Here is a 12,151-nt window from a genome sequence, read left to right as displayed (position 1 = left end):
CTCTTTGCTAGTTCGTGACAGCAGTAGCATTAGCAGCAAGAAGCATGGGATAACCGAATCTACCAATCAGCATAATCGTGCATCATTTAACCTCGCCACCATTATAACTAGCAGTAAATGCCTTGCTACCGTAAAAATGCATATTGAAAGGAAAAGCACAGCCCCCTGCACGGACATCGTAGTTCATGCATCAAAGATACTAGACAGAATTGGCAAGCGACGTGAACTTCTTCTATGTTTATAATCTTTTCGAGTCAAGTGGTGATATACACCAGAATCTGAGCACTAAAAGGAGTACTAGAGTAACACAATCTCATTCTAAGATTCTGAGCATAAATTTACATGAAAACAAAGCTCCTAAAGGATATATTTTCACATCAGCATACAGAAGAAGACTCCAGCAAATTACAACAATATCTAATGACATGACGTTTATGAGATCATCAACATTTGAATCCTGACACCACCTACACTTCCCTATATGCACAACTACAGAGAAAGAGAAGGGGGGAAGGTTGGGAAGACTTTTTAATGCAATTTTACATGAAAGATTTTGAGTTGAGCAGTTATCTGGCCTGGTTTTCAGAATCTTCTGAAATGTTGAACAAGAACTGAGGCAATGAAGCAATGCGAGGAAGATGCATCAGCAGCTCTCCAAATGATTCTTTTCTGGAGATGTTCGCAGGCTGCTTGCAGCCAGGAGAATCATTAGCCTCTCCCTCTGCCGCTGGAAAATCAAACAATGGCTTCCTCTCAGATGTTGACCCTGCTCTTGAAGTATTATCAATGACATCATCACCTACAGCACTGTCGCCACTGCTTATCTGCAGGTTTTGAGCTGTACCAGCATCCTTCTGGATCAGACAGCAAAGAGAATTGACCCTCGACATGAGGGATTTTTCATCAGAAGCAGATGAAATTTGGGAATCACTGAGAAGGTATTGAGTTAGCTCTTCCAGCATATCTTTGGTTGCTAGACCGTCACCAGATAATAATGGATTGCCAGAATTAATCTGCTCGGATATGCAATGTCCTAGATGGTTCACTAAATCGCTCATGGACATGGATGGTCGGATTCCAGGCACTTTGAACTGATGCCAGCGCCCAGGATCCTTGAACTCTTCAGTTTCACTAGTAGGATTATCTTCAATCACCCGAGTGTCCATCACTGAAACAGAAAAAATGTTAAAAAGCAAGAAACTTGGATCACTCTTGACAACATAGTTATAACACAGGCAATCTATCAGCTGGACATACTCCAGATTCCACAAATAGGGCACCAACTTACACAGCTCATGAATATCTATGAACTGATAAAACTAATGCAGAAACTAATCAAAGCTTTGAAATCAACCAGGGACTAGAAGGGGAAAAATAAAGCTTTTCTTCAACACATGTCAGCACAAAATCAGCACATATCTGGTGATTAAAAAGGCAAGCAAAACCATATGAATAACAAAAAGCACTGAAAAGTAATATGACATACAGATATAATTAAATACCAAAAGAGAAAAAAAAAAAAAAACTATAATAAAGAATAAACAGAAGTGGACTTATACAAAGGATTAGCTTCAGCCTCAATGGACAAAATCAACTATGCAAACTCATATATAAACTATAAATAAAGTGGAGACATCAAAATTTCTATGCAAGGAAAGTACCACTTATAAAGAATCACCACAGTACTCACAATTAATCGTTTGAAGAAAAAAAAAAAAGAAGAAAAGTTTGGCTTAATAGTAGTCAAACAAAAAAAAAAAAAACACAGATAGATGAGTTGAAAAAAACCATTAACGAGAAGGCTTAGATGAGTTGGAAAAAAAAAACCATTAAGAAGGCTTTCACCAGCTCCAGGTCTGACCAAGAGTAGTCCAGATACAAAATGTAAAATCCATTTTAACAATGATGCTTTTATAGAAAACAAGGTGTCCATCATGGAGACTATCATAATCATAAAATGCTAAAGAATTACTGGTCAATAAGCATCATGCTCCAATATCCAGGTTCGAACTGATATACCAGCATCTTTTGATAAGATTTTTGGAAAGTTTTTCATTCTGCTTCCTTTTCAAATTTCACAGGCATTTATCCTTGGAGACGGTAAAATAAAATTGGTCAGGTAAACTAACCAGGCAACAATTATGATGATTGTCTGTGTGAAAAAATGAATAGTTTTTCTCTTTTTTTTTTCCAATTCTCCTTCAACCTAAACCAAGAAGAACAACACATACATGACACAATAACACACAAATGCATGAATGTTTTATGTACCTATGCCCACCGTACTTGTTACGAACTGGTACAGGCAGGTTACCTGAGCTAGGTGAATGAGTGTCCTGTGCCACAACATCTGCTGCCCTACCAATAGCATCCTGTACGTTATTCTTAGTGGATATTGATGAACCAGCACGAGGTGATCCAGAATCTTGAAATCCTTTCATTGGGGATCCATAAGCATCCTTTAGATTATCAAAACCATGGCATTTAGATTCATCTTGGTCCTCAAAAACAGAACATCTTGGTTCAAAGTATGGATTTTCTAAAATAATATTCGGCTGCTGACTCAATGCATATAGACGTGGATCACATTGGATAAGCTTCTCAACATGCTTGCTTAACAAGCCCTGACAACACTGTAGAAAATGCCTCCTGAAAGCAGTGGTTTCACATTAAAATCATATGATATTCATTTTTGTGAGGAATTCGCACTAACAAATCAGACAGAGACATGAGAAGAGGGAAACTAGAAATGAGATTTCTTTTGCTTTAGACCATTCAAAGATTTTGCACAAGCTGCATTGTATGTATATCAAAAAGAAAAAAAATGAAATAGGTGAGATCCAAACAACCTTGCTAATTTACTTTCAACCAAAAAAAATAAAACCAGTCAAGGTTCAGCCAGAGGCATTTAACTTAAAAAACAACAGTCACCAACTAAAAGCAGATGGGCGTACAAACACAGTTATAGTATTCTCTGAATTATTGAAAAAATCGCAAATTATTCTAATTTTTCTCTTGGCCAAATGATTCTTCGAATACTTTCTGAATACGAATCAATCCAGAATTATTCAATCATTCTCAAATTATGCACGAATTTTATGATTTATAGGCAAGATATTCATGACTAGTTTAAAATATATGTATTTATGTCACAACATAATGATACCATATATTGTTATTAGCAATGATTTTTTCTTGTGATCATTTGTTATCCTTGCCTATTTAATATTTTTTATTAAAAAATTTACAAATATTTTAAAAAAGTCATTTTTTTCAACTTTACTATTTTTTCTGACAATTATGTCCTCGTTACTCTAAAGATGTGTAAAGTAGCAGGGAAAGAAAATATTAATGTACAGAATCCAGTTTTTATGAACAACTTGACAACATTAAAATATGCAATAAAATGTTTTACAACTTACTTTGGAAGCCTTCCAATTACAACAACAATAATAGGGACTTCAAAGAATTAAATAACATAAGAAGATCTGATTTTACCTGTATATGCTTGCTTGCCCACCAGTGAAATCTGAAGTTGCCTGCCACAGAGTATGCTTCCTAGGCTGTGGATTAGTCTCTCTGAAGAAAAGCGGCTGCCTACCCAACTAAGAAAGAAAAAAAAAAGAAACATGTTAGCAGAGACGAAAGTGCTGAAGCAATTTTATGACATGTACTGGTCCCAATTAAACTTACCACTACATCCAAGGTCCCTGGTCCATTTTCTGGGCAAGTTGCCTTCAAGGCTGTGATATCTGACCATTGGATCTCAATCTTGTTCTTTAGACCACCATCAAGAACTTCCCACACAAGCTTGTGCTTTGCAAAATAGCACTTTGCTACTAAATCGCCTTCATATCGTGATGCATACTGTTTTAAATAGAATCAGTCAGTTTTGTTCTGAGCCCAACTACCTTGACAAATTAAAAACTCACAAAAAAGAGTTGAGTATTTAAGATTCATCCCACCCCACATGATGACCGTGAGTGGTTTTCATCCTATACCATGTGAAATGAAAATAAAAACTGACTTTTCCAGAGTATCCAACCAATCACATATCACTGAAAAACATATGGCAATAATGGGATACAAGAGTGTTGGAATGGCTCTCTGCATTAATATGAAAGAAATGCCAAGGATTATAGCAGCATGGCTCTGCATATATGTCTATACTCTAGACAATTTATTTCATTGTCAGTTTTCAAAACAGCACATAGTTAACAGAATCAAAAATTTTAAATCAAACCCTGCATCCAAAGCATGAGGATGTTGAGACAATTCCATTGTATGGCATTTTCCATGAAGCATGGAGATGGATATGATACTGTTTCAAGATTTGCTGCATGGGACACAGCAAACCTTGAAACAGTAGGATAAGAGATGGCAAGGATACAAATATACATATATTTACACATGTGTATGTATGAAGCATAGTGAGCTATTAATAATGCAATTCATGGTTTAGCATTAACATCCACAAAATGTATCATTCAGCCATTACATACTATACACCAAGGTCCGCCGTACCGGTACCGGTCGGCGTACCGGTGGCCGGCCGGACCGGTACGGTACCGGTCCGGTCCGGTCCGTACCGGCCGGTACCGGTCCCGTACCGGCCGGTACTCGGTGGTTTCAAAAACCACAGCGCGCGGCGCTGTGGTTCTAAAAAAAAAAAAAATCATACTGGTGCGAACCGGCTGGTTCGCACCGGTACGAGGCCGGTACCGGCCGGTACGGGCGCCGAACCGGCCGGTACGGGCGCCGAACCGGCCGGTACGCACCCGTACCGGCCGGTTCGGATAAAAAACCGGAAAATACCGGTTTTTTATCCGTTCCGGTACCGGTCCACGGCCGGACCGGTACGTACCGGCCCGTACCGGCCGGTACGGCATTCCATGCTATACACCATATTTATACAATAATATCAATATCACAAACTCCAATATTAACACCTCATTATTAAAGGCCAAGATTTTTGAAAGGAAAAGAAAAGGAAGATGGGAGGATGAAAGAAAATGATGACCTCCCCTTGACTTCTAGAGGCATTGGGAAACTATCCCGGGTGTATTCGAGAAGTATCAAATGCCTTCTTTAAATATAAATTTAATTTTTTAATTTAAAAAAAAGATACTTAAAATAAGTATGGACAGGTACTGCAAGTACCTAGGAAGTATCAATATGTTGATATATATTTGATAAAGATATGAATGCAATTTAAAGTATACATGCTTCCCAGGCCACACTGTAAAGTGTTTGAATAGGATGGGATATATTTGCATGAAAGATCAAATCATGATACATATGGCTTTAAATGGAAATAATGACGAAGGCAGATCAGGGGTGGCAAAGCCCATGGCCCTCCCCTGAAGTTTGAATTCCCTTAAATGTAATATGTAGAAGACCAACCCCCATCCCTCCCCCTTATTTAACATGCTGCAGATCTAAGGTGGCAATAGGGGTGATGGCCCCCTGCCAAAATAATTGAATTTCCCTTAATATGCAACTGAAGCAACCCCCCCCCCCCCCCCCCCCCCTCTTCTCTCTAAAAAAAAAGGAAAAGGAAAAAAAATAATTTTGCAATTCTATTTAACTTTAGGCTCAGCTTCATACTTTTGGCTAGTGAATTCCCTAGAATTCAAGTAGTTAACGATCACAACTCACTACTCTAAAAAGTTAACATTTTTAAAATTTTAATAGATTCTGATCCACTCATCTGTGTGGATTTCCACACATCTTTTAACTATCATCCAGTGTCCGCCGAGCCGACCGAATCGGTGTACCGGTGGGCTCCGATACGAGTTCGGTACTGGTTGGAACAAGTGCCGAACCGAAACAAAAAAAAGGGGCAATGCGCATCCGCGTTTTAGCCACAGGGTGGCATTAAATGCCCTATGCGGCTCTGCGTGGGTTTGCGCTCGCACGCGGTGCCGCGTGGGCTCGCTGCCCCGCACAAGTCCCCGCGCGTGGGTAAGGAAAACCTTTTTTCTTTTCTTTTTTTTCCATTCCCTTCTTCCTCCTCCTTCCCAAACCCTCTCCTCCTCTTCTTTCTTCCCCTCTCTCCTCTCTTCTCCTCTCTTTCCCCCTTCTCCCGAGAACCGTTGAGAGGGCCGTGCACGCGTCAGGGTGCTTGGGAGGGGGTCGGCCCGAAGTACGTCGAACCGTCTTCTCTTTCTCTTCTTCTTCCTCTCCTCTTTCTCTTCTTCCTCTTCTTCTTCCTCTTCTTTCTTCCTCTTCTCCTCTCTCTTCTTTCTTCTTCCCCGCTTGGTTCCGGCCCTGAACCATTTTATGTGGCTGTATTATACCAATGAGGGTCAGTACCAGTACGGTACATACTGAACCGGCCCGTACCGGCCGCACCTACATTATCCTCCACATAATTAAAAGATTATTTTATTTGAATTACTTATAATTCCTATAATAAATAGGAAACTTCTGTCGCATACTTGTTTTGGTCTATTTTAAAGTGAAATTGGAGGATTCATAGGATGGCAAACCCCAGTCCTAAAACTCTTGCAAATAGGGAAGGCAGAAGAGAGGACTGCTCTAATCCTTCATGTATTCAGAAAAGCAATTGGGAAAAGAATGACATGCAATATTAGAACTATTTTTGTCACCATCTACATGTCTTCACAACCAATTCCATTGTTCAGATCTAATGAATTGACAACACCAAATAAGAGATGTGTTCACATTGATCTAGTAATGTAGCATGTGCGGTTCTCTAGGAGCGAGAGCAAGACCATCTTTTGATCCCATCAGCAATTACCTTGAAAATTAAAATTTGAGAACAATGAATACAAGGTAAGTGCAACAGGTTTATCTTCTTAATATCTTTGGCATAATTATTATCAAATAAATTTATATGTTGGGCCCAGGAAAAGATGAACTGGATGTGATTTGATAACAAAAAATGTGTATAAGAATGTTGAATTGACATCATGAGGTCATTGTCCCTTGCACAAGATTCATAACTTAACACATGATTTTTTTTTTCCTGATAAAAAATGCAAACTGATCAAACAGATAATTATCTTTTATAACATCTATAGATAGTCCTTGTTTGAGTCTAAACCTATTTATGAATTATAAAATCCAAATTTAAACATTATTTGTACTTTGCACTATATGTCATAGGTAAAAGTACTTTTTAATTTACTCCTTTTTCTTTCCCTAAACTGTCCAAAGTATAGATGCATAAAATAACTAGTATGTTATCTGATTCTCGACATATACCTCCCATAAAAAAAAAAAGGATTCTTGACATATACCTATAGAATGATCAACATGCCTTTAATTGGTCGTTCTCAACAATGATTATCATAAAAGCTAACGAAGCAGAATCGAAGATGAGTTCCTCAAAGATCATATGCTTGAGTGTACTGAAATTACAAATTCAATCATAGACAAATTCTGCTGAACAAAAGAACATCAAATGAAGTTAAAATAAATATTTTAATACATTTTCTATTCACAAAAAGTTCATTGTTTAATGTTTGTAATCTTCATCATTAAACATGGTTAAGATTACCTCCCAAGTCCCTATTCTTAAAAGGGAAGCAGGAAAGTTTGACGCCTTCATCTTTTCAGTTGTGGCTGAAGCACCAGCTGACCTAGCATCCTTCTTTTTTCCAACATCAGAACTGCTGCTGCTCGTATTGGCTTGAGAAAGCCTCATTTGAATCAAATCCAATAAAGAAGGGCTCTTCCTCAAGCGCAGACCCAATGGACTTGGCTCATTAAGTAAATTATACTGCAAATCCTGTGGTGGGACCACACTTGAACTTGTGCCCCACTGCTGCAAAGCATTAAACCACGAGCACAAATTAATGTAGATAATATTAATGGACATAAGATCTAAACCAGGTCACACAACTAAAGAATCATAACAAACCGCTGATTATAACACCTACCAAACTTGCCTTTTTTTTATGTCCCGGTATAGTATCCGGACCCACCGCATTCTGCTGCACCCCCCTTCCTTAGCCAAAGGGATATATTGTAGAAGGTATATGATACCGGGTGATCATCCAAAGATTAAAAGTAATTTGGGTGGAGGTGATGAGATCACCATGTTCGGTTGCACCATAGGGATCTTACATGGTAGTGATCCCAAATAATTCTCACTCCTCAAATCACCACCTAACATAATGATGGGATATCTATCCTTAAGGTCAGGTATTCAAGATTACCCCAAGGCATTAATCTTGTGCTGAAATTTGAGGACAAAATTGCCCCTCAGTCCAACGACAAAAATTGGTATATCAACATACCATTAATATATTATATCAATATTATATTATATTGATATTGTATATATTATATCTATGATATATGATATTATAGTATATTACTAATTATATTATTTTTACACTATTATCCAATGATATTTTTCAATTATAGTAGAAATATATTATTGGACTTTATATTATATAATAAATTTGTTTAATATATTATTATATTTGTCTTATTTTTAATCATTACAAATATTATTTAAAATAATATATTATAGTATAAATAAAAATATTAATCATATAATAACAATTAATATATCTTTATAGGATTAATAATTTATAGTACTAATAAATATAGTTTTTGGAATATATTAATATATTAATAAATATTTATCAATATTTTATTATAATATATTTTATATGATTAATAAAAATATTTTTATGGAATATTCAAGGATAGTTTTGGTACCATAAGGTCAGTGATCTTGAATTCCCATGAAATACCAAATAAGTTACTCATGAATATCTAAAAATCTTTAATCACTGGAATATAGCATATCAAACGCGGTAATCTTAGATCATCAAAAATCATATTATACTAAAATAAGGATCACTAGTAATGTAAGATCATTGTGATGATCCCATTTGGATCACTAAATGCCACCATAGTCACAGCCCCATTTAGGACCCATTTTTTGGGGTAAATATTATAAAATAATTGGTCAACTTTTCCATTGACCAACTTATTGGTCTTATGCTTCTCTAGATGGATAAGTTATTTTTCTATAGATAACATTTGTCCATAAAATAGGAGGAAAATTTTACCCAATTAGAAGGTGGGTAAGTCATTTCCTAGGAACCAAAAAAATAACTTTTTTATTTTATTCCTAAAATACCTCTAATCCTATAATAATAACATAATAATAATAATATATTACATTTCAAATATATAATAATATATATCTATATTGTATATTATATATTATGTACTATGTAAAATGTAATATAGATAATATATTTTGTATATTATATATAATGTACTATATATTATATAACATCATATAATATACTATTCTTATTATTATATAATAATATGTTATTCTAATATAAGATTATTGTTATAATATTACTCTATCATTATCTACCATAAATTATATATTTTATCAAATTATAATTTAGTATATTATTATTATAATACAAGATCATATTATTATATCATATTATATTATATACAATGATATTTATATAATAAAGAGTACTACGTGTAAATATGGATACATCTTAGCAACTTACCCCTGCAAAAGAACATATATAACGGATTCCAGAGCCATTTTCTAATGCATATTCTATAAAGTGTTTTCCTGTCTTGCATGGGAAACATTTATCTAGGAAGGTAAAGATTTTCAGGTAAGTTTAGGGGGAAAAAAAAGAATATACTTATCCAAGAATGATGCTAAGGAATGAATTCTTCAGACAAAAATAGATGACGTTTAGCAAATTAAAGAAATTATCCATTCTCTTCGGCCACTTTTCACTGCCGAAGGCAAAAGATGAGGGTTTTTATTTTTCAATGACTATGAGACCACAATCCATCAAAACAGCAACTTTCTAAGCAAAACCTCCCAAAAATAATTGTCATAAAAAGAAACACAGAGAAAATTGGAACTATTTTCCAGCTCCTCCAACATACTAAGAATTAAAATAACCTGCTTTCCCGCACCCCAAAAGCTCCCAACAATGGAGTTCTAATCAGGTCGAATCGAATATTAGTAACTGGGAGGGGAGAAGAACCCCAACAGAAGAGCCTGATGAATAGCCAGGACTTGGACCTTATGAGTTATAACCAGCTGAATCCAAATAAAAGATCAGAGTGGGAGAGAGAGAGAGATTTACCTGCTGAAGAGGAACATCCGTCTTGGATCTCTTGTTTAGAGACCCATGCTCCTCATCCAACGGGTCTTCGAACTCCAACTTCACCGGCACCGGAGGAGGCGGCGGCGCCGCCGCCGCCTTGCCCGGCGGCTCCGATTCCGGCCGGAGGTTGCCGAAATTCGCCAACTGAACCATCAAAAAACCCCAAGAAATCAAGGATCAGCAACCAAGACCGCTCAAAAACCAGAGAGCACGACTCGTCGCGATCCGCCCCTCCTTCTACTCCTCTCTCGTCGGCGACAAATCCAAGAAAACCCTGGAAACGAACAGCGGGGAGAAACGCGAGCCGAAGACGGCTGTGGCGGAATCGGAATCGGAGAAGGTGGGAAGGAATTGGATCTCTGGGCTTTCACGCGAGGACGAAATAGAGAGGGGAATGGAGGGCGTGTAGAATCCGCGAGGTGGGGCGAGAGCTATCTCTTTTTTATTTATTTACTTTTTTACTAATCGGAATGGATAACTATATAGCGGGGCAAAAATTGTTAAGCGGACTTGGACTTCGTCGTCGCGTGACGAGCTGGCCGAAGGGCGTTGTCCGCGTGCCACGCGACTGCTGCGCACGTGGCAACGCCGGGGACGTCAAAATTACGGAATTGCCCGTAAGGCGGTTCCGGCGCCCGTCGCTTTCTGCTGCGCACGTGGCAATGCCGGGGACGTTAAAATTACGGAATTGCCCGTAAGGCGGTTAGGCCTCCGTCGCTTTCGATGTTTATGCGGCGATGGCGAGGAGATGGAGAGACCGAAGGAGTGAGGGGCTTTCGGAGGTTACTTTGGGTCACCGTGCTGGAATTATTGTGTGGATGTGGTCGTGGAGGTGCAAATTAGCCAAAGCTGTCCATTCTCCGCCTGGATGCCCGGTTTGTATGATAGTTGGCGCAATGAGGTTAGCATGGAGAGGGGAAAAAAGATGGATTAGTGGAAATCACCATAAGAAGAAGATCTAGTATCCTAGTTTTTAGAGGTTCAATAACCCCTTTCTTCTTATTATTATTTTTCTTCTTCTTCTTGGTAAAAACAGCAATTCATATAGTTCTTATATAGATACAATCTGCCAAGTCAAAAGAAATAAAATGACACAAAGAAGAAGCAATCTCGACGGCACTAGTCCAGATAAACTCTCCGAAGTATCGAGCAACGTAGGAGGCAACCCAGTCGGCAACTCTATTTGTCTCCCGATACACATGTGCAGCCTAGAAGGAATCTATCCTCTGACCAGTTTGCGAGTCTTACAAATCAGTGGTGGTCGTCTCCATATCAATCCACTTCACGTATCCAAACGATTAATATAGAAGAGTCCCCCTCGAGGTACACCTTATCTGCATCAAGTACCCTCCTCACATAGGAGATGCCCTCCTACACTGCCCGAAGCTCCGCCCTAATGGCAATCAAGCCAGGGGTGCGCCGACCTTCCGCCACAACCAATATGCCATGGTGGTTTCTAATATAAATCCTACTCCTCCATATGCTCCTTCTGCCAACATGCCGCCATCGAAGTTAACTTTGAGATGACTAAGAGGTGAAGGTTTAATAACCTTTAAGCTCTCTAATGCGTTGAGATTTTTGTAACCATTGTTGCCTAATTCTTCCACAGGTTCAAGTTGTATATTTTGTGTCATTGCTTGAAGGAATGATTGATCTTCCTTTATAATGTCGATCGTTGGACTACATCTTATACAGAAGGCAAAGCACTATAACCTATTTTTTCCATCCGCCTGCATTGATCTCAAAGCAGTTAACATGCAGTCTAACAGTTACGTCATGAAAGAGGGTGGACTATTTTTTCATGCGAAAGATACAACCCAACCTTTGTTCCGCGCCCTTGCTATTTCATACTTAGACAATTGGTTTCTAAAGAAAGGCTTATTTATGATAGTTCGTTTGACCATATAATCAAATTGGATCTAGAAGAATATTTAATTAGCTCATGGAACATATGTTCAAGCTTGACTTGTTTAGTAGCTCAAAGATATTGTTATTAAGCTAAATTAAAC

At 37.8% G+C, this 12,151-nt stretch overlaps 1 protein-coding gene across 2 annotated transcripts; it reads right to left on the bottom strand.

Annotated features, from left to right (window-relative positions):
- Window positions 1-209: 209 nt before the first annotated feature.
- LOC103708273 (uncharacterized) lies at window positions 210-10,629 on the bottom strand. Of its 2 annotated transcripts, none has more exons than XM_008793116.5 (6): window positions 10,122-10,629; window positions 7,526-7,792; window positions 3,694-3,867; window positions 3,499-3,605; window positions 2,315-2,649; window positions 210-1,168 (listed from the first exon to the last, which is right to left on the bottom strand). In XM_008793116.5, the coding sequence occupies exons 1-6, from the start codon at window positions 10,293-10,295 to the stop codon at window positions 567-569; spliced, it is 1,659 nt and encodes a 552-aa protein (XP_008791338.3). In that variant the 5' UTR covers window positions 10,296-10,629; the 3' UTR covers window positions 210-566. The 2 variants fall into 2 exon arrangements, with proteins under 2 accessions (XP_008791338.3, XP_008791339.3); XM_008793117.5 differs by having other exon boundaries at window positions 7,526-7,789; window positions 10,122-10,603.
- Window positions 10,630-12,151: the final 1,522 nt, after the last annotated feature.

This window comes from Phoenix dactylifera, chromosome 2 (assembly GCF_051530095.1).
Source record: "Phoenix dactylifera cultivar Ajwa chromosome 2, Ajwa_hap1_PhDact_Kaust_v1.1, whole genome shotgun sequence".
NCBI classification, from domain to species: domain Eukaryota; kingdom Viridiplantae; phylum Streptophyta; class Magnoliopsida; order Arecales; family Arecaceae; genus Phoenix; species Phoenix dactylifera.
The sequence above is the reverse complement of the archived record's forward strand: the minus strand, read 5'-3'. Positions and strand labels throughout refer to the sequence as shown.

What these genes read in the sequence shown, in the direction of transcription:
- LOC103708273 (XM_008793116.5), bottom strand. Translation starts at nt 10,295, where the DNA reads ATGGTTCAGTTGGCGAATTTCGGCAACCTCCGGCCGGAATCGGAGCCG. An exon ending in CGGATGTTCCTCTTCAGCAG is followed by an intron (nt 7,793 to 10,121) that starts GTAAATCTCTCT and finishes AATGCTTTGCAG; the next exon opens with CAGTGGGGCACAAGTTCAAG. An exon ending in CAGGGACCTTGGATGTAGTG is followed by an intron (nt 3,606 to 3,693) that starts GTAAGTTTAATT and finishes TTTCTTTCTTAG; the next exon opens with TTGGGTAGGCAGCCGCTTTT.